At 47.1% G+C, this 27748-nt stretch overlaps 1 protein-coding gene across 2 annotated transcripts in view; it reads right to left on the reverse strand.

The window, feature by feature from the left end:
• WIPI1 (WD repeat domain, phosphoinositide interacting 1) overlaps positions 1–27748 on the reverse strand; it is a 34274-nt gene that overhangs the window by 1368 nt on the left and 5158 nt on the right. Inside the window, exons 3-13 of one of the 2 annotated variants that reach the window (XR_007769039.1) lie at positions 26779–26948; positions 21784–21880; positions 16916–17013; positions 15918–16010; positions 15201–15271; positions 12848–12955; positions 11254–11418; positions 10524–10631; positions 9381–9502; positions 9060–9276; positions 6351–6448 (exon numbers count right to left, since the gene is read on the reverse strand). Coding sequence is in view for 1 of the 2 variants with exons in the window: in XM_050921106.1 (XP_050777063.1) it covers positions 6348–6448; positions 9381–9502; positions 10524–10631; positions 11254–11418; positions 12848–12955; positions 15201–15271; positions 15918–16010; positions 16916–17013; positions 21784–21880; positions 26779–26948 (1133 nt within the window). In the remaining variant the exon portion in view is untranslated. Of the gene's footprint in view, positions 1–6347; positions 6449–9059; positions 9277–9380; positions 9503–10523; positions 10632–11253; positions 11419–12847; positions 12956–15200; positions 15272–15917; positions 16011–16915; positions 17014–21783; positions 21881–26778; positions 26949–27748 lie in introns of those variants that run through there. The other variant, XM_050921106.1, reaches the window with a different exon arrangement.

Genomic DNA, 27748 nt, shown 5'->3' on the forward strand with positions numbered 1-27748 from the left:
CACAAGCATGGCTGCAATATTTTCACTTCAGGCGTACCAAAATATCAGTTGTTTAGACAGCTTGGAACCTGTGGTAAATAATGCTTTTGGCAACAATCCTCAGCAGTATCTCCACCAACTTCGGCATAGCAAGGCTGACCAATACAACGCTCCCTATTTTAATTATAGGTAAGTTCTGTTCCTTGGCAACAAGGTCCTAGCTCATTGCAACTTATCTAGTGCATAGCTCTCACCTGCGTCTGTTGCTAAGCCGTTCCTGGTTTACATGGCTGCAATGTCACCTTTATTCTGCCCTAGGGACTAAGCTACTTTGAGCTAAGCAAAGTTTGTTAACGCTCTGATGATCGTGATTAGACCTTCATCCACAACTCATGCTAACTACACTGCGTCCATGACAGGAAGCTCTTTTCTAGCACTCCACACTATTTATGCTGAACTAACTCAAATGAAACCTGAAGCTAGTAAAGACAAGACACAGTGAAATAATGACTGCAGCAGGCTCTTTAAAACAGCCTCTTCGTTATTGGCCAAGCAGGAATACTGGGGTGCGTATTGCAATGGGCAAACATTCATCAAAGCCTCTAAGAGCCGCTCAGTAACCCAAATTGCAGCAAACAGGTGGTAGATGGATATGGCCCATTGTAAGGATCAGTTTTCTCACTGCTGTTGACAATGCTAGTTGCTGGACATGCATACAGGAGCTATATGCTCACAGTGGCAGCAGTGTGCTTCAGCTGTCCGCCCTTTTGTACTGGTCACTCAAGTGTCATTAAATCTGGAGGTAACAGAACAAAAGGTCCTGAGCATGGAAGCCATTTTAAAGGCTCCTTTTGCATTTCAGTCCCAAGCCATTGGTTCCAACAAATAACTTGTCGCTTTGCAATCTCTAGCTGGAGTTCAGAAAATGCCTCTAATGAAATTCCCTCTTGCTATCAGGCTCCATCTTAACATTTCTGATACGAGATTCTTTGGTTCTCAGCAGAAGAATCCAAAAGACATGTAACCGTGCATGACAACCCTGCATTAGAGCTCGGTAGGTGGGCTTTACATTCTGCACAGATCCTCTTTCCTAATACAGCAACTCCTCACTTAAAGTCGTCCTGGTTAACGTTGTTTCGTTGCTGATCAGTTAAGGAACATGCTCATTTAAAGTTGTGCAATGCTCCCTTCTAACGTTGTTTGGCAGCTGCCTGCTTGCAGGAAGAGCAGCCCGTTGCAGCGAGCTGGTGGGGGCTTGGAACCAGGGTGGACTGGCAGCCCCCCTATCAACTCCTGCTCCCCTAAGTTCCCTGTGCTGCAGCCACCCAGCAGGCTATTAATTGCTGGGCAATTCAGCTGTCCCTGCCCCACTGCTATGTGCTGCTCCTGCCCTCTGCCTTGGAGCTGCTCCCAGAGACTCCTGCTTGCTGGGAACGGGGGAGGGGAGGCTAATGTCAGGGTGTCCCCCTCCCCCCTGCTCCTACACCCCGCTTACCCCTTCTCCATATAGAGCAGAGATGGGACACTGACGGAGAGAGACAGAGAGAGCCTGGGGCAGCAGCTGCTGTCTCAACTTCCTGATCCAGTTAAAAAGACAATGCACTTAAGAGTGCGTCAGCTTACTTAAAGGGGCAGTGTGTATCTCTCTCTCTCTCTCTCTGTCTGCTATGCTGTCTCCCCTCCCTTGTGTTCGTGCTACCCTGTTGTTTATGTAGCCTCTCATCAATGTGTTAACCCTTGAGGGCTCAGCCAAGTGCTAGTTCATCATTTAGCAGCAAGGCATTCCCTGGGAGATATCCCTCCCTCTTCCACCGTCTAAATTCACCACCTCAACCAAGCTGTGAACAGTATTAAATTGTTTAAAACATATACTCTGTGTGTGTGTGTGTATGTATATATATGTATGTGTGTGTATATATATATATATATATATACACACACACACACACATACATACACACACACACACATATACACACAGAGCATATGTTTTAAACAAAACAATTTAATAAACATATACTGTGTGTGTGTGTGTGTGTGTGTGTGTGTGTGTGTGTGTGTATTATATATATATCATTTTTTGTCTGGTGAAAAAAAATTCCCCTGGCCTAACCCCCCTATTTACATTTATTCTTATGGGGAAATTGGATTCGCTTAAAGTCACATTTTTCAGGAACATAACTACAACGTTAAGCGAGGAGTTACTGTACATTCTGCGGGCCTTTGCAGAGATTTCTTTGGCATGTATATTTCATTTCTGTTGAAGCTGCTCTATAGGTTTCATCCTTCTCGCTGATAAATGCTGCTCAATCCTATAGGACTCGTCCATAAAACCTCATGACCACGCTATCTATCTCTTTAGAACATTCAGAAAAACACCTTGTGATCATGGTGTCCTGAAGAAGCTGCAATGAATTCTGAAAGGCTACTTTGGCTATGTGGCCAAAATCACATCAGCATTAAACTCCGGCATAAAGTGCATAAATCAACAATTACTGGAAAGCTCTTTTGGAATACTGACTGCCATCTGTCAGATCACTAGCACAGGTAAGCAGAAGTCACAGCTGGAATTTGTGCAGCTGTGTGTGGCCAGAACCACATGAACATTTAAAACTGGACTTGTACATAGAATAAATAATGTGGGTTCATTCCTCCCTTCCCAGCATTTCTGGTCCTCCCAGCAAGTCAGCATTCTGCAGGGATCAAGTATTGACTTCAGTGCTTTCTTCTCGAGACATCAATCTTTGGGTACTATGCTGCCAGCCATTAAGTAGCCATTTCCTCATAAAATCAATAGCACAGACACTAAGTCCCTAAGTGGACTTCACAGAATCAAGTCCACTCCTATTACTGAAAGTGAAATAGGTGATTAATCTTGTTCTCCAAGTCACTATCAGTTTCAATAGCTCCTAGCAACATGGGTATCATCCAAACAACTTCTAGTTGTGGTCAGATTTTAAAATCAACACAGGTCTCCGGCTTTTTATCTCCTCCTCTCACTGAGATCTGGGCTGATCCTGTCCTTGTTAAATTAAGTGGCACCTTTCTATTGCCAGCAACAGGCTCTAGATCAGATCCAAGCTATGGCACCTTTAATACTAATGAGTTAGTCACATTAAGCAGTGATTGAATTCAGTAGAAGGAAGGGTATTTAAAAAACAGAGGAGCTATAGGATACTGTATGTTGCTCCTTCCACAAAACTGTCCAAATACAAAGAGTAATGAGTTGAGCTGGCTGGGCGGGGACAATTCCATTTTGCAACAGCTTTCAAGGTTTCAGAATTTGTCTTTGTTCCAAACCCTTTCAAACATTTTCACAAAACGGAAATGGGTTGAAATATCTGTTTTTGGATTGAAAGGGCAGGCTTTGATTCTGATCTTTAGTCAAAACTGACCAGTGTGTCCTCCCTAGACCCCAGAAACCTTTCTGTGAAAACCTCATCGAAATCAATACATCTCCAAACATCAAAGTGTTCCGACCAGCCTTACTTATAAGCAGCACAGTGTAAGCAAATGCTGCACTAACAACTGGAACCTTCAGCAGCAAGGAGGAAAAACAAAGTTCTAAGTCCAAATGCTTCATCTGGAAGCTCCTACTGCTAGCTCACAGCAGAGAGGCCTGTTTTGGGAAGTAAGTCACACACGTAAGTTGTTCTGTCAAGTTAATTACAGCACAAGGTTTTGACAGATCAAAGTCCATTTAATAAAGGCCTGTTGGTGGACAGCAGGGGTTTTCGGCTGCTTTCATACAATCCAGTCACAGCATGCAAACTCACGGGAGCATGTCAGTTCAGCTCAGCTCCTGCTTGTTGGCACTTGCTTGTCCCTAGAACACACACTTAAGATCAGGTTCCTTGGAAACAAGCACAGGAATTTTTTGTGGGCTCCACTCCTTCTAGAACATTGGCTTCAGCACCCCAGGGGTCAATATGGAATGGTTAAAGGGTGAACACTTCAAACTAAATACCCTGAACAGGAAGCCAATGGGGAAAAGAGAAGAGGGTCATGCCAAGTTTCAAATCAATTATGTTGCTGACAACGGAAGTGAACTGTATAATCCATGGCCGTGTCATGCACAGTTCTGAACTAAAGCAGTGAGTTTCATGAGTTCTGCAGCTATATAGCCCTCTACAGCAGTACATCTCAATGTGCTTTAGAATATCACTAAATCCTAAGGAGTCCGGTGGCACCTTAAAGACTAACAGATTTGGGCATAAGCTTTCGTAACCCACTTTTACATGGTCTTTCAGACAGCCCCGCAACCTGAAGCAAATACTCACCAGCAACTACACACCACACCACAGAAGCGCTAACCCAGGAACCAATCCCTGTAGCAAACCTCACTGCCTACTCTGTTCCCATATCTACTCTAGCGACACCATCAGAGGACCCAACCACATCAGCCACATCATCACCTGCACGTCTAGTAATGTGATATACGCCATCATGTGTCAGCAATGCCCCACTGCCATGTACATTGGCCAAACCGGACAGTCCCTACGTAAAAGAATAAATGAACACAAATCAGACATCAGAATCGGTAACATACAAAAGCCAGTAGGTGAACACTTCAATCTCCCCGGACATTCTATAACAGATTGAAAAGTAGCTATACTTGAACAAAAAAACTTCAGAAACAGGCTTCAAAGAGAAACAGCAGAACTGAAATTCATTTGCAAATTTAACACCATTAATTTGGGCTTGAACAGGGACTGGGAGTGGCTGGCTCATTACAAAAGCAGCTTTGCCTCTCCTGGAATTGACACCTCCTCATCTATTACTGGGAGTGGACTACATCCACCCTGATCGAATTGGCCCTGTCAACACTGGTTCTCCACTTGTGAGGTAACTCCCTTCTCTTCATGGGTCAGTATATAATGCCTGCATCTGTAATTTTCATTCCATGCATCTCAAGAAGTGAGGTTTTTTACCCACGAAAGCTTATGCCCAAATAAATCTGTTAAGACTTTAAGGTGCCACCGGGCTCCTTGTTGTTTTTGTGGATACAGACTAACATGGCTACCCCGATGCTTGACACGAAACCCTAGTCAACTTTGAAAATCTCATCCACCAATTGTGGGTCACATCCTGAGACCATAATATAGTTTTTACTTGGTCCTTACTCAGGCAAAACTTCCATTGAAGATGGGTGAGGACTGAGTAAAGGACTCAAGCTTCTGTCCACAGTAATTGCTGCAACAATTTAGTCAAGTCAAAGTGTCCTGGTGTATTAGGGTGTTACCATTATCGGGAGGCTGCTAACTACTGCTAACTACTATAAATTATCATCGCAGGTAACCAACATCTGCCCTCTCAAATGTTAAGCAAACAACATAGTGTTTGGATACTAGATCACATAGCTGGAGAGACACTGCCAGGTTCAAAGTCAGTTTTAAAAAGCAAAAAAGTGTCCTTACCTCTGGTGACTAATGCGGATAATTGTTAAAAGATTGGAAATGGATTTTAAGTTCTAGTACGCTTGTCCCCATTTGGGCTGGAGGTTTGGGCTTTCTCCAGAGGTGGCAGAAACTCTGTGCATTGGGGGCATGGGGCAGCAGATCAGAAATGCTCTACATGGGGAGCAGGGGAAAGTCAGGGCCAGTGTGGGGAAGTCGAGTGTCAGCGATAGATTGTGGAGTGGGATGGGTGCTCTGCATGGGGAGCTACTTAGTCTAAATGGTTTGTGCGCGTGGTGTGTTCCTGCCTGGATCCTGGGTCCTGCTCACTGCCTCTCTCTACCACCCCTCATGCATTTGTGCATGGTATAGAGAACGGCATGCCAGCGTGGAAGCACAGATCAGCCTCCCCCGCATATTTCCATTGTGGTGGCATTAACCCCCTTTGCCCCTCTGATTCCGCATCCCTTGGGATTTTTTGCATTTCACTCAGCTTGGGAATTAAAAGATGGCTCAATTTTACTTTTGTTCTGGTCATTTCAAGTTGCAGCTGCACCAGCCCAATGCTGGGACATGTTTGCACTGAAAATACTGCTGGGGATAATAATATTTTTGTTAAAATGCTGCCGTCATTGCAGTTAAAGCTACTTCTATTAATATGAGAGACAGGCCCAAGATTTAAAGGTCAGATCCAGATTCAAACTTCACCCACATTTGTAGGTGCTTAAACACTGGGAATCTGCTTGGCCCTCTCTCTACTTAATGTTAGGTTTTGTAGGCTGTAGCCCCATCCCTAGCTGCACAGCTGTGGGCGTAAACTACCTGGCGGTGTCCCTGTAACATAGCTGTTATAGGCTTGATAATGGATCAGGGCACATTAGAGAAAGGGAACAACATCTCTTCTGTAAGAAGTTAATATTTTCTTCTTAGCATGAGGGCTGTACTGCCGTTTTAAGGACTCCTAATGCTCACAGGAGGGAATTCATTCTCATCATCAAGACGCACTGGTCCAGTTGCAAATTCGTGCTCTGGGATAACCTCTCCTCGCAGGGCGCCCCCATCTTCTGAGTAACCTGTACAAACAAAGAAAGGCAAAAGACTAAGGACAAATGAATCCAAGAAGCTCAGAGCTGAGCAGGAAGAGACACCATTTTCTCACTGCATTTGAGCTCAGAGCTGGTTTCGGCAGCAGTTTGGCAAAGGAGCTGGGGAATTGGGGGTGGGGTGGGGTGCTGTCTTTGCCACCAGTAGTCTGGGGAACGGATTAAGGAATTAGCGCCTGCAAAATAAGTTTTCTGCCTCCCACCACAGGCAAACCAAGACAGGCTTGGGTAATTTGCTGCAGTAACTTTAACAGCCACGCAGCTGTAGCATAGGAGTCATTCATACAGAAGACCTGGAAGAACTCAAAGATGTGGCATTTGTTTCTGTAGGATGCACGAAAGAAAGAGGCTTAACAAATAAATCAGTTTCAATAGTAAACTAGGTCTCATGCTGTACAGACTAATGTCCAGGGAAATGATCACACCAGCTTGTGTTCCCAAAGAGAATGAAAGAGTTTAAATTGTAATCATGCTTTATACGGTTTCACTGTCTTTTCGTTTCTTCAATTATGCCAACCAAATGATCTAGCTTAAAGTACATTTGCGCCTTGCAGCAATGAGATAATGCCAAGAATGTATTTAATATGTGTGTATATATATAGCTCCTCACTATATGTTCCATTCTATGCATCCGAAGAAGTGGGCTATAGCCCACGTAAGCTTATGCTCAAATAAATTTGTTAGTCTCTAGGGTACCACAAGGACTCCTGTTCTTTTTGTGGATACAGACTAACACGCCTGCTACTCTGAAACCTTTAATAAAAGAGAAAATCCTGTAAAAGGACCTCTGTACAGGACGCATTTCTGCTCTCGGTGGATATGGGCAACTTCCACTAAATATTAACAGAAGTTGTGCCCGAGTGCATGGAGAGATGCACACCCACCCCTGCAAACTCACTCTCCCTGGCATGCATTCTGCATAAGGAAAGTAAGCAGACTGCTTGATGCTAACAAACTGCTAAGGAATCACACTCCATGTTTTGGTAAAAGCTTGTCAGAGACTTGGTCTTGCTGATTTATTCCCAAGAATTAGAACCCTGAAATATTGCTTTGTGTTTTTAATTAGGATTATTTCTGATCACCTTAGATATAATGTTCTGCAAGGCTGCTGTCATGATGGAATCATTTATTTTAAACTGGGGAGGAGATGTGTTAAAGGTGACTGAGTCCATTAGAGCAAGCCCAGGTCCCTGTAATAAAAATCTTGTTCTATTGGCTAGTGTGTATGCAAATCTTGATGACTAGGAAGTATAAGAGGGCAGTCACCCCCTGGACTCCTGCACCATTTTAGAGCTAGTTTCTGTACGAAGAGGCAAAGTGGTTTCAATAGAAGCTGTCGAAGAGGCAAAGTGGTTTCAACAGAATTTGTAGCGATCCCGACACAGTGCCATGGAGATGGCTTTTTCAGGACAACCACTGTCTCAATGGTTGGACACAGATCTGACAACTGTTATCAGTAACAAACTGTAATGCAAGTGAGGATATAGTTACTGCTCTTCCCAGCGGAATTGCAGCATAATTTTGCTCATTATTAATCATGCTTAGCATTAGCTAGTGCTCCCTACTGTCAAAGCATTGTAAGTATTAGCCAATTCATCATTAGGACACCCCTGTGAAGTAGGAAAACAACGTGGTGTTTTGCAGTAAACTGACTGTAATCAGTTTGTCTCACTCCTGAAAATCGAAAGACCAGACTCTTTAGAGCCAAGAATGATTTCCTCAACATGTCACTTATTTATACTGTTTAAGGTTCTTGGACGTATAGCACAGATCCAAGGTACTGGAAACTGGCTACAAGCAAGGATGAAACACAAGCTCAGGTCTGGAAAGTGTTCAAAGCTCTGAACAGGGAGAATCTACTACAGGGTGTGGTGGTTATTCCAGAGAAGGGTGGGGAAAGACACAGGGATTTACAGACCGACGTGCTGCCACAGGGCTCAATGCTACAAATGAGGAGGATGAGTAATACTGAATATTTACACAGTGCTTTTAATATTCAGAGCTCTTTGAAATACACTGTGGCGCTCCACAGATTTATTATATTAAACCTCACAACACACCCGGGCCAGATGGTGTCATCTGACGCAAGGAGGTTAAGGGCTTGTCTACATTACCCACTGGATCGACGGGCAGCGACTGATCCAGCGGGGGTCAATCTATTGCGTCTAGTCTAGACGCAATAAATAGACCGCCGAGCACTCTCCCGTCAACCAGAGGGAGAGGCGCAGGCAGAATCAACGGGGGAGCGTTAGCTGATGACTTAACATAGTAAAGACACTCCGGTGAGTAGATCTAAGTATGTCAACTTCGGCTACATTATTCACATAGCTGAAGCTGCTTAACTTAGATCGACAATTCCCTCCCCCCGCCCAGTGTAGACCAGGCCTAAGTGACTAGCTCAAGGCTACAGAGGGAGTCATTATTAGAGAGGAAATTCAAATGTAGATGTTCCCGATGCCCTCCTGTGCTCAGCTCACTAGAGCAACCTTCTGCCTCATGCATACATGAGCACTGGCCTTTCCGAAATTGGTGACCATAATAAAACATGGGGTGTGGGGAAGGACAACACCATGGAACTTACAATGAACTTGATTGCAATGAAAGTCCATTCTGTAGTTGAATCAGTGCAAGAGGGCCCTGAGAGACCCAAAGGACACTGTGTGAGCATAAGGATTAGCTTGGATGGATCGGATAGCAGGAACAGGGAGATGGTGAAGCAGAACAAAACATCCCAAGTCATTTCAATGGGCTGCAACATGGAAAGTCCAGTGCCAGGGAAGCCTCTGCTCAGTGATGCTCTGCGGAGAAAAATTCTGACTTTGCTACAAGAAGCTTTCACCTGGTCACCCTTTCAGAGATGCCAGCCCCTGCGGCAAGCCCAGCTCACCTGCCATGTGCTCACCTGGCATGGATGAAGATGAAGGCATCGTACTTTGTCGGGCTACGGTTGCTGCGTAAGACTGAGGTAATGGAGGCCGAAGGTCATTTTCTTTGTTCTCGCCTGTCTTTTCCGAGCTGAGCAGGCTGATTGTTTTGAAGCAAGAGAAGAAATAAGAGTTAGCTTTGATCCTGTCCATTCCTCTCCTCTGCAGCAGTTCTAACAACGCCCTTGTACAGGTCACAGTGACGGATAATGAGCTTCTAAGTAACACACTCATCCAAAGTTTCTGAGAGATACCAACCCTGCTACAAAAACATTAGGAGCTCACAGAAACAAGGAAACCAAACATGAACCTGAAACGGCCCATCTGGGGCCTGCGCTATGCAGGAGGTACATGGCAAGACCATTGTCACTGATGTCTGAATTAGCCAGGCATGCTGGAGCATGCTCAGCACTCAGCTTTTACATGTGTTTGTTTTGTGGGTTTAACAGACAATGCTTAGGCAGATAGACAGACACATCTCTTCCACTCCACTCCAAAGGCTTAATATTATCCATAGCTATGTAACCCTCTGGGGTTATTCATTTGAAATGGACATACAAATTAAAACAATCTCCCAGGAGAAGACTGCACTCTGCCAGACGGCTATTTGTGTTTATGGGAGCTCCCTGTACTGCCCTGCACGATCACTCCTCCCGGATCAGTTCTAGAGCACCAGAGAGGCAGTACTCCTGCCTCTCCAGTGCATGGACTACGTTCTCCAGCCAGAGGATCTGATTGCAGTGGAAGTACTTTGGCTTCAGTTGTAGAAGATCAGGGCCCCAGAATTTCAGAGAGGAACAAACCTCTCCGAAGAAGTGGGCTGAAAATGTCCCCTATCCAAAAGCAGAGCGGCTCCAGGCTGAGATTTTCACAAAGCAGCTAGTGATTGTGATGCCTCGATGTCGGGGTGCTCAGCTGGAGACACCTGAAGGGGCAGGAAGTGCGTAACATCTGCCCTTTGGAAATCAGACTCCTTCAAAGAGCCTCAGGTTGAGCACCCAAAATCTAGTCACTTTTTAAATCCTAGTGTCTCGGTTTCCTTAGGATGAACTTTCCCTTTTTAAAGACCAGTCGGTGAATCAGCCAGGCCCAGTGGCTCAGAGCACCTGTGATGTGCTTACTTGTGTTTCTTAATTAAGACACACTCTCCTCCATCTTGAGGGTCTAGGTTGTAGATGTAAAGGTGTCCATCTGATGTTGTAACTAACAGTCGTGGCAGCTTCTGAATCCTAATAAGAAACAAAGACATGGATCTCTGTGCTAGCAGTGCACTGTGGGAGGAATGCAGAGCTGGGCGTCTCCACTAGGACACTTGCCTGCCCTTCAAGTGGTAGCACATGAAATTACAGCCATGGCCAGGATCCGACTGCTATCCTCACATACATACCTCGCACATTGCCACTGCTCTAGATCCCCCATGATGGGCAGTGACACTCTGCACTGGAGCAGGGAGGACAAGGGGCTAAAGCCCTGCAATGGAGGCCAGGCATGGGGTATGTCTGAACCCATCCAACCCGGGTTACCTGTAGTGTAGACATAGCCTTAAAGGGTCCACACACAGTTTGCACTGGTTTAACTAAGCAGTGCAGTTTGGTGTGTAGACAAGACCTCAGTGATCACCCAAAGTTAAGGAAGGGCTGTGCAGAAGACCTAATCTGCACCTCCACCTTTGCCTGCCACATCCCTTGAGCGGACTGTTGTAGGTAACCTATGTGCAGTAATGCACCTTCAACAAGCTAATACACCACCCTTCTCTGCCTGTGTCACATCAGGAAACAGCCCAGTTGTGTTCTGTGTCTAGCACCCTTTGCCAGCTGATGGGGTGAAGAGAATGCAGATGTTCCAACGCACGTGGACAGCGTGCAGATGTTCCTTTGTCCAGAGAAGTTCAGGCGCACAGTGGCAAAGGCTCGGTCCTGGTTCATCATGTCCGACACCTGAGCAGGGAGGTAGTTGGTAGCAGCCATAAACATCTTTCCCATGTAACCACTCCAGGTGGGAGGCTCTTCTGGCCGGCTGGGGATAATAAAACACCCATCACTGAGGCTATGTGCAGTAGCTACCACAACTAGCATCAACAAAACAACAGAGACCAGGACTAGTTAAAATGTACATACAAATTAAAACAACCATACAGGCATCTTCCTTTTGCCAGCCTGTGCAAGCTGAATCACAAGAGTTCCCTGAACAGTCTTTGCATAACCCCCCTTACCCAATAGCCATGACTTGCTTGCACCAAAAGAAAAATGTCCTGCTGGTAACTTGTGCAAACCCTCCACCCCTCACTCCTGCCAGAGAATGACTTGCAGGATTGGAGTGTTAGATATGGCCAGTAAAACGGAACCTACTTTAATGCAGGCTTGCTAAAGTGTAATTCAAATGGACCAGCCCAGACAGAGCAATGACGTGACTTGCCCAAGGTCACCCAGCAGGCCAGTGGCAGTGCTAGGAATAGAACCCCAAGTCGCCTGAGTCCCAAACAAGTGCTCTATCCAGTAGGCCACACTGCCCCCCACAGCTTGATTTAAAACTGCACTAGTCCCATCAGAGCTGCATGGGGAATGTGTCTCTGAAGACAGTCCTCCTGCTGGCGGGCGATGCCAGTCAGAGAGCACTATGGAGCCCGCCATGTGAGACACAGAGAACTCCCACCCTTATGGCAACATGCAGCCAGCCTGCTGTACGGCAGGGAAGCTGTCCTCACACCATGCTGGTCTGTACAGGCAGCTTCTATGGGAACTGATACACCAAGCCCTCTCTGCAGACTGCAGGTGAAAGACCTCATTTGCAACCTCTGCGCTGAAGCCCTCTCTGCACACCGCAGGGGAAAGGCCTCAGAGCAGATCCTCAGTAACGGATTAGCAGTGTTTTTCTATTCAGATTTAAACATTCCCCTTGCTGGGGACGATGCTTGCAGCCAACGTGTTCCTACAGTGGATTCGTCCAGGATACCAGCCGGGGCAGCAAGTTATAACAAGAAGTGCCCACAGGTGGTGGAAATGCTTCCAGCAGGCAAACTCCATGGACTTGGTGGCCGGCTAATTGCTTTGCTGCCTACGGTGGGACCTTTCTCCCTGCGTCCAGCCACAAGCACAGAGCAGCTCCTTAGCAACGCTGCTTGGATTTGCTATAGCAACTCTGATGTCAGCAGCATCCTGCTGAGAAAGGGGGACCTTGCTGGATACGGCCAGACACTGGCAGGGAGCGAGGAGGCTAGAGGTGAACCTGGGGTGCTGACATCACTTCCCAGCCAACAGCAGGAGAGAGCAGAGAGCTCTTCCAAGCAGCAAGTCCCTCAGGCTATTAAGCCAAAGGGGCAGTTTGCTGCCAGTGTCACGGAAGGAAAAGCACGAGGCCTAGTTCATGCTAACAGTAACGTGTGCTCATTCCCCCGCAGAGGGAAACATACCCTCTGGGGCAAGTGGCTTAGCTCAGAGCCTCTCACCTGTCTGTGGTATGTTCCAGTTTAAAGATGTGCACAGTCTCGGTATTACTCGAAGCACACAGGAACTGCGAGTCCATACTGAACACAAGAGAGCTGATGTTCACGTACCTAGGGCAGAGAAAACAAAGGGCCTGTCACCGAATGGTGCACAACCAAGAGGGACACACCGCAGCACCCACACCCGGCCATCTGTAAATCCTGTCCACTGACAGAAGAGGACCCAGAGACTGGTGAGACATTTTGCCCAACTAGGCCCTGGCTACACTGCCAGGGAAGCCCCATTAGCAACGTTTTAGCACGAACCATGATTTTGACTGGCCGGGCTAAACACAACCCTAGAGTGGAGATGTGGCCTTAGCCCCACTACTAGGGCAGGAGCAGCAGAAGCTCCCTAAAAGTGAGGGGGCCACTGGCGCCTGAATCGCGGCCCCGCCCTCTGGGCCACCCCTTCCCGAGGCCCTGCCCTTTCTCCCCAAAACCCCCCTTCCCCACTCGCCCCTCTCCACCCTCTCTCCCCTGTCGCTCACCCTTACAGCCGGTAAAAAGTGATGAGGCCATGGCCACCTGCCCGCCCCCGTTCCGGCACCCCGTACTAGGATTATGGAGGAGCGGCACGGTGCCTCTTTGGAAACTGCCAAGAGTGACGGGGCTACGTAGGCTCATCTCCCAGCCACGCAACACTGGGTAACGGAAGGCAAGAGGTGGGACAATTTTGTGGCATGAAGTGGTGCTGTCATGGGGCAGGCAAAGAGTGCTCAGAGCTGCTCTATTTACTGCTCAGAGGGAAGGGGATGCCCCTTGCTTTCACCCGCGATTTCTGGGGCCTGGTCTGTGCAGATTTTGTACCAGCAGAACTATACTGGTCAGGGTATGTAGCGGGGTGAACACCCGCTCAGCCCTGAAGGGGTTGGAAAAGCCCTGCAGAGGGCTGGAGCTGCGGAAGGGAGCAAAACCCCGACTGATTGGCGGAAGTGGCTGCGGCTGGGGCCACGCCTCAAACTGAGCAACTAGGCCTTATAAGAAGGCCAGGGCAGCCGGAAGCTGAGCAGTCTCACTCTGACTGGAGAGAGAGACAGGCCTGGCTGCTGGGGAACTCATCCGGGGACCTAGAGTGAGGCAGGGCTGGGGAAAGGCCTTGGGGGCTGGGAAGCCCCAGGCCAGCAACTCCCCAGGCTGCAGGGCCTGGTCCTAGGCCCACATAGGTATTGGGGATGACCAGCAGGAGGCGCCGCTGGGTGAGTCTGCACCTGATTACAGGGTACAAATAGAGTTCTCCTGGTACAATCCCTTGTGTGGATGCAGTTATCCCAGGATAAAAAGGTCTTATGGCTGCAGACCTTATTCTCCTTCCTGTACAAGAATAAGCTATGCTGGTATAGTTAAGCAGTATGACTTCCTAGTATCAGCAAGGCCTTAATAGTGGAGAAGAACCCAAAGATATTATTCAAACTTCTTCTGAGCCAGGCATTGGATAATTCAGAGGCACATTAGTTTCCTCCGCTCTGCTAGTTCTACAGGGCTGATTTCCTGTTGCCTTAAGGGGCAAGTTTACGCTACAAAATTAAGCTAACACAAGTTACGTTGACGTACAGCCACCGTGGTAATTAAAATAGCTTTGCTCCTTGTGTCGGTGGTGCATGTCCTTGCCATGAACACTCGCACTGATTTAACTGGCAGTGTGCGTGCAGCATTGTGGGACAGCTTCTGAAAGTCAGTGTAAGCAGCTCAGTGTCTACACTGACACTGCGTCAACTTAACTACATCGACCTAAGCACTACACCTCCTGCGGAGATGGAGTTAAGTAAGTGCAGTGAGCGAGTTACACCAGCGGGAGCTACATTTTAGTGTGGACCCTTACAGAGTTAGGTCGATGTAAGCTGCCTTATCTTCACCTACCTGTAGCCTAGACCAGGGCACTGTCATTTACTCTGGACAATGTGGGTATAAAACCCAACCGAATCAGAGGGTAGCTTTTTAGCACCCACTTAGCCCAGGCAAAGTGAGAATCAGATCTCTGTAGAATGGTATAACTATTGTATCGTCATTACTTAGAATGGAAATCCAATTACCTTTCAAGTGGAGATTATACAAAGAAGAGAGTCAACGTGTCCAATTTGCCTCCAATTCTCTGGAATCACCCAGTTCTGCAAGCAATTGAACTGTGCAACTCAGCTTGCCAGAGACAAAATGGGGGAGGTACGCAGCACTATCACGTTCCTATAGAAGGACAGCAACATATGCCGAAGCACCCAAGGTCCTACATGGTCAAGAATGTCTGCAGTGAGAACGTATTTAACGTGTTGTTACTTGATCCCTTCGCATGCTTGTCAATAATTTTAAGAAGTGAACTGACCTCTTCATTCCTCTTCTGAATTCGTAGAGTTTTTGCCCATCAGGTACAGAAAATACACGAATGACAGTGCCCTGTAAAAATGCAGAATAAAGGTCATGCAGCAAGCAGGGTGAAAAGAAACATGCCCCTTCCTCAATGCTGTCTCTGGGGAGTTCAGAACATGCAAAAGCCATTTCCACCTTCCCACCCAAGGATCAGTGCAAAGCAAAATCAGATCTCTTCCTCACAACTGCTTTTCTTCCGTTTGTGCTCCCCCAGCTCCCTTCCTCCCCTCAATCAATACTAAAGCTTCACTGTCATGAACAGGGCCGCCCAGAGGATTCAGGGGGCCTGTGGTCTTCGGCGGCGGGGGGCCCCCCGCTTCAGCAGTAATTCAGCGGTGGGGGGTCCTTCTGCTCCGGGACCCACCGCCGAAGTGCCCCGAAGACCCGCAATGGGGCCCCCGACTGCTGAATTACCGCCGAAGACCTGGCACTTCGGCGGTGGGTCCCGCTTCAGCAGCAGGGGGTCCTTCCGCCCCAGGGGTCCCGAAAAACTCTCGTGGGGGCCTATTGCCCCATTTCCCCCCCCCCCCCCGGGCAGCCCTGGTCATGAAACACAGAAAGATACCTCTTCCCCAAAAAACAAACAATCTAATCCAAATACTGCATTGCTCTGCGGATCTTCCGCAAACCCATAAGCATTAAGGAGTCTGTTCACAGTGGGCTTTTCACTCACTTTTTCTGAAGCGCTTGCTAACTTCGATCCCATGGAGTTGAAGGTTATTGCAGCGAGGGGCCCATCATGGGCAGGAATTGTACAGACTGTTCTCTGTTGGTAAAAAGGTAACAGGAATGTAAACCAAAGTGCGATGCCCCACCTGCTCTCTGATGACACATTCCATACTCAATTACACTTGATTTGAAGATGTGCCTTTTGAGCTTATTGCTAAATCCAGGAGGTATCTCACGCTTCCTTCCACCTCACCCTCAGTTCTCCTCCTACCACAGCCACCATGTTACAAAAGCAAGTTTGGGCCTCATTCCAAGTAGTGCCCAGAACTTACAACTCCTCTGGCAGTTATGGGTGCTTCACACATCTCAAAATGGCCACAATGTAGTGATTGCTCTCCTACCCTTCTCCTTTGATGCTTGGCACCTACCTAGGCAAAAGCAGCCCTGAACTCTGGGGACAGTTCAGTCTCTGCAGAACTTTTAATATTCCAAGACAATACCTATTCCTGGGATTTTACCCCACGGAAGCCCTGGCAAGAGAGGACTGGGGACTTGCTAATAATTCTCACTATACGCCATGCACCAGAGTAGCTTAAGTTGCTCACTGGCTTTTCTTTCTCTGCCCTCTAGCTCCTTTCATGATGACACATTTCTCCTGGGTCACTACGTTCAGAAGGTTCATGAAGGTTGCTCTCCTTACCAAGGAACTAGACCATGAATACACTGATCTTAAATTCAGTACTTTTGCTCTGGGCATGTGTCAGATAATTAGTTTAACCACGTGCCATGTCCAGATGAGCAGGCATGGAGGAGACCCCAAATCTTAGTGGTCGATATCTGTGCAGTATGGTTATGTGGACTTTCTTTTCTCTCTCTCTTTTATTAAAAGAGCTCAGTTGGGCATTTCTGTAGCGGTCTTTGTTTACCAACACAGATTATTTTCTGTCCACGGAAGTATCCACATGTCCATGCCCTGAAACCTTCTAGTCACTTCACACCTACCAAATTATTTCCATCGTAAAGCACAATCTCCCCAATAGTCGAGCTGCCAGGGTACGCCAAGTAGGAGTTGGAATGGTTGATAGAAAGTGCACATAAACCTAGCAAGGCATGAAGGCAAAGAAACATGCTGTCAGGTATAGGGTGAGCACACACAATAAAAACGGAATGGTTACAGTCAGCAACAGAAATGCTGGATTTTCAAGCTCCATTGCTTCAGGGGAGGAGTGTCCAGCCACAGGAAACATTAGGGGCTTTCCCTAAGGGTGGGCTGGAATTCACTAGGAAATTCCTCAACTCTGGTGACACCTACTGGCATGTGATGGTAGCGCCGATAACCCTCCAAGATGCTTTTAAAGAGGATTCTTTCTTAGAGGTCAATACTGGGTCCAGTTTCTTCCCCTTCATCTAAATTACCACCCTTGGGAATGGAGAAAATAAATCACTTGCAATATTTCAAAGGGCTCTCTCTAGCTACGTCCTTATCTGACCCCGTCACTGTGTATCCAAGCCCCTCACAACCACTAATGGATTTTAGTCTCACAACACCCCTTTGCAACAGAGAAGCAGCATCCCCTTTTTACAGATGGGGCACAGGGTAATTAAGTGAGTTGCCTCAGCTCACATGGGAAGCCTGTTGCTGAGCTGGAAACTGAATCCAGATCTTGAGTCCCAATCTAGTGCCCCATCCACTAGACCATCTTTCCTACCCTCATGTGAGTTTCAAGGGTAGCTGAAGTAACAGGTCTTCATTTCCCTTTTGGGTGCCTATAAGCCTGTTCTCAGGGCTGGCTGCAGCCTTGCAGGACCTTGTGCAGAGTACACCACACGGCATGCCAGCCCATCTCACGTGCCACCTCTTGGGGGAGTGTCTGCTGCAGGACAGGAGCCCAGATGCTTATCAGATGGTAGCAGGGTTCGTTCTAGGATACTGCACGCTCGGCCTACGGCCAATCCCTGCCTGCTCTGCCCATGTGCTGAAATGAACCTCGGTTCTTTCCAGAACCAATGCTGTCACCCTCAAACACACACCGCAGCTGCTGTTAGAACGTAGGGGACTGCTGGCCCTGCAAGAACATGGATTTTTGATTCAATAGGTTTGTAAAACCTCACGGAGCACTGCTAGGAAGGTGCCACATGTGGGGGAGACTGCGAAGTTAGAGGCTATTTCAGATCCAGCCAGCTTGTGCGCTCAGCTCTCCGAACAGGAAATGCACCTCCCCTCCCAGACACACTTCATGGGGCCGGTCATGTCAGGACACTGCCTTGGCAAATGCCCAACAGCAGTGCAGGATTAGCTGCAGCTAGTGTTTCAGATCATTGTTTATAACTGAACGAAAGCCCCAGAGTTACAGCAGCATCCAATAACCTGAGATATCCTTTTATCAATCTAGGGTATTTATACAGTGCTAGTCACTGCTCTACCTTGGCCTGAGGTGAGCTGCAGCCATATAAACTTGGCAGCAGTGGGAAAAGCATTTAAAATAATACAAGGCAGCTGATAAAGCCTGAAGAGTGTGATTTTGGGGATCAAGGGGGAGGAGATAGTCTCTGGTATTTCCTTGATCTTTTTTCATAATAAATGCAGCTAAAAGGCCAAAGAGACAAGGAACGAGTTCCCTCCAAAAGAAGGCCTTGACTATCAGTCATTACCGTTTGAAGGCAACCACGGAGAGAATTTTCAAGCTTAAGAAGCTGAGTTCTGAGTCAATCATGCCCTGCTACAGGCCTGTCTGGAAGACTCAAACAGGAAACCAGGCCAGGGAAAGGTAAGAATACAAATATACAGAGCTGACCTCTTTAAAGGCACAAAGAGCAGCCCAGCCACTGAGCTAGATGTGCAACTTGTCTGATTTCTCCTTCCTATGGTGCAGGATAATCTCATCTCAGAGTATTCACACTACACAGTGAAGGGCTCCCAAACTAAGCAAATATGGGCCCAGAATCTGGGTGCTGCTCAGGATGGGCAAACATGGCGAGCTCCTTGCTACCTCAAGGACTGTCAGACTCCAGGGATCCATCCAGTCCTTAGCATAACTGAGCAGGCTGAGGGTGGCCCCGAGCACAAAGGGACTGCAGGAGTCAGGGGAAGACTAGTTTGACTTAAGTTGAAATTGAACTGTGCTGTTAGTTTCATAAACCAGAACCCATGAAGGGGTGTCAATTGATACAGGAGAGCCTCGATGCACTTACTGGATCCACAAAGGGGAAACTGAAGCAGAGGCCGGGCCTGATGCTACAGTCCCTGAGAGTGAGGAGGGAAACAAAAATCAGAGATGGGCTGAGTTCAAGTCTCCAGGCAATATGGCTCTTCCTGGCCCAGGGAAAGTTCTGCAAGAGAACAGCCAGTTGGAAGAGGCTTCCCTGTGAGAGCAGAATGTTCTGCCAGGGTCAACCTACTGCAGCCATCCCACAGCTGAGCAACTGACATCACTGGTAAAAATGCAACTGGCTTAATTACAGCTCCACACGGACACAATCTCGTAGCCTTCGAATGGATGTGAGCACCGTGAAATCAGGAGTCAGTTTTCTGCCTCTGGCACAGATTCACTCTGGGGCTTTGGGGGACTCGTTCACCTTCCTGCCCCAGTTTCCCCCGTCTGCAGAATAGGGCTGTATTCCCTCTCCTCCCACTCCAACGACCAAGGGTGGCTCTCTCAGGCACACGAAAACCACTGTCAGACTCACCCTCGCAGGGCATTTACCTGTGCTGAGAAAGCTGCCAAAACGTCACGGAGAAGGCAACACTAATCAGACGCAACCTTCCTCTCTGTGGAACTGTGGCAGGAAACGTTGTTTCGCCAACACTTGGTTGCAGTGAGTTTGTGGAGAGAGTTATTGAGAGCATTTCCCCTCCAACTCAAGGACACTGGTTCAGGGCCACCCAGAGGATTCAGGGGGCCTGGGGTCTTCGGCGGCAGGGGCCCCTGGAGCTAGTGAAGGACCCTGCTCCGGGGCCTCGAAAAACTCTCGTGGGGGCCCCCTGCAGGGCCCGGGGCAAATTGCCCCTCTTGCCCCCCCCCGGGCAGCTCTGCATTGGCTGTGTATGGTTTCCTGTATGCGGCAAACCCCCTCTCGATGCCTTCATCAATATACTGACTGACTGCCCTGGCATCTCAGATAATCCATGTTATCATCACGTGCTGTTGCTTTTGAAGCACAACGATGACCCTTTCCAGCTATTAGAGAACAGCGGCATGCCTGGGTGTTTGTGTCCCTTGGGGGATTTTTTTTTTTTTAATATCATTAAATTATATGTGAATCTTTAGTATGTTTAATCCTTAGCAAGAGACCATCTGTGAAGGGACTGAAGTAGGTCACTCTGGAGGGCCAGGCACTGTATCCCTGGAAAGCCAAGGAGCCCGGCATTTGTTCCATGGAGATGAATTGCATCAGTGACTCTACAATGAGAGATGCCACAATCCATGGCTGTGACATCAGAACAGTGTACAGAGGAACCCACCTTAAGCAGCCACTGCAGACTACCCTCCCACCACCAAAATAAATCGTTGGCTAGTGGATGTAGAGCTGGATTTCCCCTAAGGAGGACAGGAGGTGATTCAGCTGAGAGAAGCCAGGTGGGTTCTGCTGCTGCCTACCCTCCCTTGAGGTTGCCACAGGCAAGGAATAGCGTTAAGTTGTGGCCAGGCTGCTCAGAGAGATGAACTGAATTAGTGCAGTACCTAGACATACTGGCCACACCCCACTCCCCGCCCAGCACTGTACACTTTTGAGGCTGGCCTCATGCAGGTCCCTGGCAGAGGAGTAGTTGCAAGGACTTTCCACAATAGTAAACAACTCCTGGGCTGCCACAGGCCTCTGTTAGGGTCCACATTGACCTGGAGAGAATCTGGGCCATGATCTAACTAGAAGTCTATAATCAAGTGTCAAGCTACAGGACCCTGTGTGGAGGTGCAGAGCTATTCTGCTGACTCACCCTGTCAGCAAAAGCAGCTGGGTCTCATTTGCACAGGAACACAAAAGGCTGGCAGCATCTCTGAAGTAAGACAGCTAGAAGAAAGAGCAGGGAGTCCTGAAGGGAGAAATTCTAATCTTCCCATTCAGGAAGGATCTCATGGGGTGAAGTCTAAGTATGGTCCTGCCTTAAGACTATTACTTTATCTAAAAATAAAGGCAAATTCCAGGAAGGTTAAGATGTGGGAGAGGAGAGTGTCAGGGCCACCTGACTGTACGGCTGAATTCAATTATACTGGGATATTTTGGGGATATTTTTAAGTGGTTGCTTGAGACAGAATGCTGCCTGGTGGAGGTCAGCTATGGAAGAGATTTTGGTGTAGGCCAGTATAGATTTAGGGGTTAGAGCAGTCAGACGTGTCCGTGATACATGCATCCTGGATGCTGTACCTCCAAGGTCCTCAGCTAAAAATCTAATACTCAGAGAACAAATCTCTTTCCTTTTACCATAACTCATGTCAGTGTGTCGATTGTAGCCAACCCATGTTTGGGAATTTAAAGGCAGCCATGTATTATACAATCTACAACAGGGGTATTGCACTGAGATAAATGCAGTTAGACTGAGTCCTAGCAGTGTTGCCAGAGTCCTTCAATGAAGTTATTTCCTTGTAATTTGGTGCGGTTCACCCATTCAGCTGTGCACCCTCTCCACCTCTGGTTCCCGCTCCCCCAGTTCTGCACTGCTGAGACAAGGCTCCTCTCACACGTACAGGTCACTGGTGATATTTACTCTCTTCAATGCATTTCTGAATTCTCAACACTAAACTAAATGCGTTAGTAAGAATGCTGACACTGGCTTGATTTAAATTCTTACAGCGAAGTTTCAAATCTGCGGAGCTCTCTGCAGAACACCCAGCTTGTCATTAGTTTCCTTTGATCCGATCTCCTTTGCTTACCTGTTGTATTCGGAGGGGTTTCCAGGATTGTCTTCAAAAGCTTCATGTCCTTAATGTTATGAATATAAATTGACTCCTCCAGGCAAACAATCAGCCTCTGCAACAACACAGTTGACAGGTACACAACCACAACTTGTTAACCCTCCCCCTACACACACAAAACATGTCAGCAGATGCCAGTTACATTTGTCTTTCACAGCAGAGTTCACACTTTCACTCAGGCCCTTGCAATCTGAGAGAGTTACCAGGCATCTCTGAACTCCAAAATGGATCAGAGAGGCGAAGATCATCCTCTCAAATCCCTTGCAATTGAGAAGCCCTCAGTTTTGCACCACATGACTGCAAAGAACTGCCTGCATTTGGAACCAGGATTAGACCCCCAATCTTCTTTGCCTTGACTTTATGAGAGAGTTGATTTTAAAGAGCACTTGCAAGTGTACAGTGCTGTGCGAACGGTAGGGATTATCTGGGTGCAGCCTTAACTGTGGGCATGAGGATGGTCTCATAGTACTACGGAGTTTCATTCCTTCCCCACCCCAACCAGGCTTTTCCTTTTAACATTTCTCTCTTTGTGGCTTCTTTAGTAGCAAGACACTTTACAATCATAAAAATTGGAGGGGGAAGAGGCTGTTAGATCCCTTCTAGTCTATTTCCTCCACAGCCTGGCATTGCTCCCTACAATACACTCGCTCTAACTTTGTCCAATCTAGTTGAAAACATCCAAGTGATGAGGCTCCCACCGCTTCCAAAAGAAGCGCCTGCCACTCATGGGTGCCTTTTAACTTGGAATCAGGGAGCAGGAATCCATCTTCTGCTCCCTGCTCCATGGCGGTCTATGGCATAGCCAACTGCATTCAAATTCCGACTAGGGGGGACACATTACAGAGTGGCTGGTTTGCTCAGGTGGAACATTTTATCTTGGCAGTAGGATAGGGTATGATAGCTAATGTGATCTGCACCATCTCCATCTGACTGTGCAGTTCTTCCACTCGCCCACCTAGCCTGAAACCACTCCCAACACTGATCGCCAGGAACACATGAATTCCCCAAAGCTGTGTCTAGTGCTGTCATGATGTTAACATTAGGGCCCTAATCACAGCACCGTTCCTCAAAACAGTGGCACTGTAATCAGACATTTGTCACCAATGTATTCTGCACTGATGAGTAACAGAGAGGGAGCTCTGGGCAGCTGAGGGCATATTTTCAAAAGCACTCAGCACCTGCAGCTCCACCCAGCATCAAGAGAAATGGCAGATGCTTAGCCCCTCTGAAAATCTGGCACTAAAAGGTGAGGCCAGAACCTTCAGACTTGGGTGTCTGCAACTACAGGTGCTTCCATCCCTTTGGCCATCAGACCACTTATTTAAGGTCTACATCTGGATCTTAGTGACTCACTTTAGACACCGACATTAGAAAACTTTGTCCTCAGTGTGTAACTATAGGCTCAACCAATGCTACTTGAAATCAAAGCCTTCTTATAAGAGAAGCTTCTATTTTTGTTAACCACAGCAGACAATGCTTTGTTTCCCAAAACCATTTAGGATTTCCAGGGAGGTTTACATTTAGCATAATTTCAATGGCACTTTCCAAAAGAACAACCCTCAACTTTATAACGGAGACTTGAAAATAAAGTGTGTTAAGTGTATGAGAGGCAAAGACGTCTCAAGGCTTCACAGAGTTCTACAATACAATGCTGTTGATATATCGGCAGAGAGACGCAGAGGGAGAGACGTGTGTGTGGGGGAGAATGCAAATAGGTTTTCAGATGTGAGATGGAGTGTCCGAGGGGCAGAAATACAACAAAGCTGTTCCAGGTGACAGGAGCTATGGACGAGAAATTTCCTGCCCCAAGAGGAAAAAGATCCTAAGAAGGCAAACACTGGGTGAGTGGCGGGAGCAGGGAGGGAGGCCTGAACAAGTCCATGGAGAGTTTCAGACAAAAGGCCTAATTCTCCATTGCCCTGCCCCTTGAGCAGACAACACCAGCATCAAATGCAACCAGAAGAGACTAGGTGTGTTTGCCCCTCACTTTGCACTGGTGTAAAGCACTGCACAAGGGACAGGTAATGGAGAGTTGGGCCCAAGGAGGGCAGGTTTGAGCAGCTGAAATGGATGAGGAGCTAGAGGCGGCGTTTGCACTTCTTGCTCAGATGCTGGGGGGTGGTGCCTTAGAACTGTGTGTAGTAATTCCTGGGGTGAGGGAGACGGAACTATCATCAATACAATGTACATTGTGTAGAATGCATCACTTCTATTGCTTACTGCTCCACGGCACTTTCCTCTACACTCTCATTTAGATACCAACAAACAGACTAGTTATCTTGACCTGCACACTGAGGAGGAATGAGTGTTCTTCTGCTAAGTACATCAAAAGGATTCGGCAGCAGGACTGCAGCCAAGAAGAGATCCAAGGAAAACACAGGGAATTTTCATTAAAATACAAACACTGCTTCTCACTAGTCAAAAGCACAAACCCCTGCTCCAGCATAAAAAAAAAAATCTTGTTTTTCACCATGTGCAAGTAATAACAGGGCTGGAAATAAAGTGTTTCCATGAATCAACAGCAATTGAGAGTCTAATTCAAATGAATTCTTCCGTTTGAATAACAAAGATTTTCCACTAAGAGATCAAATCAAAAGATAAAACTGTTTGCCCAAAGAGATCTGTTCTTATTTAAACTTCCATGGCTGACAGTCATTCTCTCACTTGGATGGATTTCACACTACGATGGACTTTCTCCAGTGCAGTATGGTTTCCATACTCAGGTCCAAGACAAGGGTTTTCAGAGTAACACAGAGAATGCATAACCTAATCTCCAGTAGATTAACTTGCAAGAGGGGCTAGATTAGTCCCCTGAAGTCAGAGTTACACCACAGATAAATTTGGCCCAGGCTGTATTGATTTCATGCTGTAATGCATGGAAACAAAATGCATTCATATTGAGGGAGCTGGGCCACCTTGTCCCTGGTATTTAGAGACATTTTTGTGCACGAGCTCTCAGATATTTGGGTAAGCCAGCGATTCTGTCCCATAGCATCCTGCAAACATCTAGATGAATCTGCTTCACATATTTTTAGGAGACAAGGTAGGGAAGGTAATATCTTTTATTGGACCAACTTCTCTTGGTGAGAGAAACAAGCTTTCAAAGACAAGTTCTTTGAAGAGCTCTGTGCCAGTTCAAAAGTTTGTCTCTCTCACCAACAGAAGTTGGTCCAATATAAAAGACCATCTTGTCTCCCTAATATCTGGAACCAGCATGGCTACACTGTATACACATTTTAATGACAGCTGATGTGAAATAAACAGTTATGCCCAATGGCAAGCATGAGAGGGTGTGCGTTATCATTCCCTAGGTATGGAAGAGCACTCATCCCATGTGAAAGTACCCTCCCGTGCCTTCAAAACTCCTTTTTGCTCATTTCTCCTGTGCTGACCTGGTACGGTCTGTTCTTCAGTGCTGGGTCATAACCATTTTGTATTGCATCCACCTAGGCTAGAGCATTAGCTTCTCAGGACAGTGACCTTATCATTAGAATCTTCCCTCAGATTCATGTTTGACATTTACACCATCTAGCTATGATGTCTGAGCACCTCAGTCTTTAATGTATTTATCCTCATAGCCCCCCCAGGAGACAGGACAGTGCCATTACGCTCAATTTACAGCTAGGGGACTAAGGCACAGGGAGACCAAGTGACCTTTCCAAGGTCACACAGCGATGAACCTGGGTCTGCCAAGTCCCAAGCTAGTGCCCTAACCAATGTACCATCCTTCCTTTCCATGGCATCCTTCTGGCCCATGAGACTGCACAGGGGAGTGAGCGCCACCAAAATGAACATTGAGCTCCTAGAACTACACTGACATTTGCAATACATAAATCAGAACTCCAAAGGAAGTGATGAGTTTACCAGCTACTCTTACCTGCCACCACACATTTCAGTGAGGAAATTAATTTAGTACAAAGTTAATTACAGTATAGCACAAGCTATAGGGAGCCTGTGATCAGACAAAACTTTAATGGAAACTCAAGACAGGGCTTGCCTGTTGGAGATGCTTACTGCAGATTTCACTATTGCTAACCTAGAAACGGTTGATTATATACAATTATACAGTCTGTTTATTTTTGTATTGTAATATACGCCACTCTTTATAATCTATAATGTATTTTGGAAGAGATTATGGAAAAAAGAAGACTTTACATCCTAAAAAATAACAACAGAGAGCTGCTAGGATACAGGATACGTGCAGCAGGACATTCAAAACTTTCCTCAGCATGATTCGGGTACAAGCTATACCTTTAAAACCACAGCGAGGCTATGAGCTGCTGATGGATGCTATTTGAGACATAAGCCTTTAGGTGAGGCCCGGCAGTTCAAATTACACTCAGGGTTGTGTTATTAACTTTGACTACATTATCTGTGACAAAGATGCCACTGTAGGTCAGAAGCTAGAGCATGGCATTCAGGGAAAAGATGTTGTAGAAAAAAGTTTACATGCCTTTGGAGCATGCCATTTTGTTGAATCAGAACAGCTTCGTTTAACTGTTTGTTGCTAATTTATCATCTTCCAATTCAAAGCTCACCAGCAACATTTTGCTGTGACCTAGCATCCCATTCCACATGGAGTTATTGTAAGGAAATGTTGGAAGGAATGTATTTAAAACATACATTTCACTAAGGGACATGCCTGAGTCGTATTCAGAGGGGAGGCAAGTTACGTGTTGTTAAGTGGATGTAACTGAGTGACAGAGTCTAAGGGCGAAAGTAGTTCAAGACGTAGATCACCTGTGGGTACCAGTGGCTGTGAAAGTGCCTCTCTGACCTCTCCTTTTTGCACAGAGGAGAGTGTAAGGCTAAAGGAAAAGGAAAAACCTCACAGAAGTCAATGGAGCAAGAACGACCTAAAGCCAGAGCGACGGAAGACAGAGTCGGGCCTATTGCGTTTAGACTTAGTTGACTATTATTGTATATTAATGCACAAGCAATCGATGCCCTTACCTGCCGATTCAGCCGGATGGACAGGATGTTGCTAGAATAGCTATAGTTGCAGATCTCCGTCCCTTTTTTGAAGTGATAGACGTTCATCTGCCGAGGCTTGGTGTGACTCACCACGACCACCAGGCTGCTGGAGAAGAGGCGCTCCACGATGTAAACATCCGGGATTTCATCTGCTCAGCCAAAAGACAGTGAGAAGGCTAAATTCATCTTGGGTCTGGCTCTTTAAGAGTCAAATCCCCCATGCACTGTGCCTAGCTCAGGAGCTGAAGGGTTTAGTGCTTAGTCATGGCAGTTCTCCTTTTGTTAACGATTACCCTTCCTTGGCATGGCTGCAGCTAGGCCTTCCGCTGGGGGGTGCACTTGGCCCAGACAGGAAGGGGTTGATTGGTCTTTCCTTTGGCGACAGGAACTTAGCACCTGCAATACCTGCCACCAATGACTAGCCTCCCTTGGGCCCTCCAGCTGTAGTTAATCAGGAGAGAACAGGATATAGAGGAGAATGAGGCCTGCCTCCCAGGGGTTTACCTTAATCCAGGGACATACATGTCCTGGGAGGGAGTTAGAGAAGCTCCTTACAGGGGAAGAGATGAATCTGTGAGGGAACTGATCAGGACTCCCTGAGGCAGGGGACAAGCAGGGCATAGTCTTATTTCCTGTAAGTACATACTGCACTGTTCTGAGCTCCCTGAGGAAAGGGATGGCCTAAAGGAAGATAAGACATAGGCTATTCTATTCCTCCCCACCCCCTCAGTGGCCATAAGCCATCATGGTGCTTTGGCTGACTTCCTGTAAATACAGAGCAGTGGTTCTCAAACTTTTGTACTGGTGACCCCTTTCACATGGCAAGCCTCTGAGTGTGATCCCCCCCTCACAAATTAAAAACACTTTTTTATATATTTAACACCATTATAAATGCTGAAGGCAAAGCAGGGTTTGGGGTGGAGGCTGACAGCTCATGACCCCCCCCATG

This window comes from Gopherus flavomarginatus, chromosome 12 (assembly GCF_025201925.1).
Source record: "Gopherus flavomarginatus isolate rGopFla2 chromosome 12, rGopFla2.mat.asm, whole genome shotgun sequence".
NCBI classification, from domain to species: domain Eukaryota; kingdom Metazoa; phylum Chordata; order Testudines; family Testudinidae; genus Gopherus; species Gopherus flavomarginatus.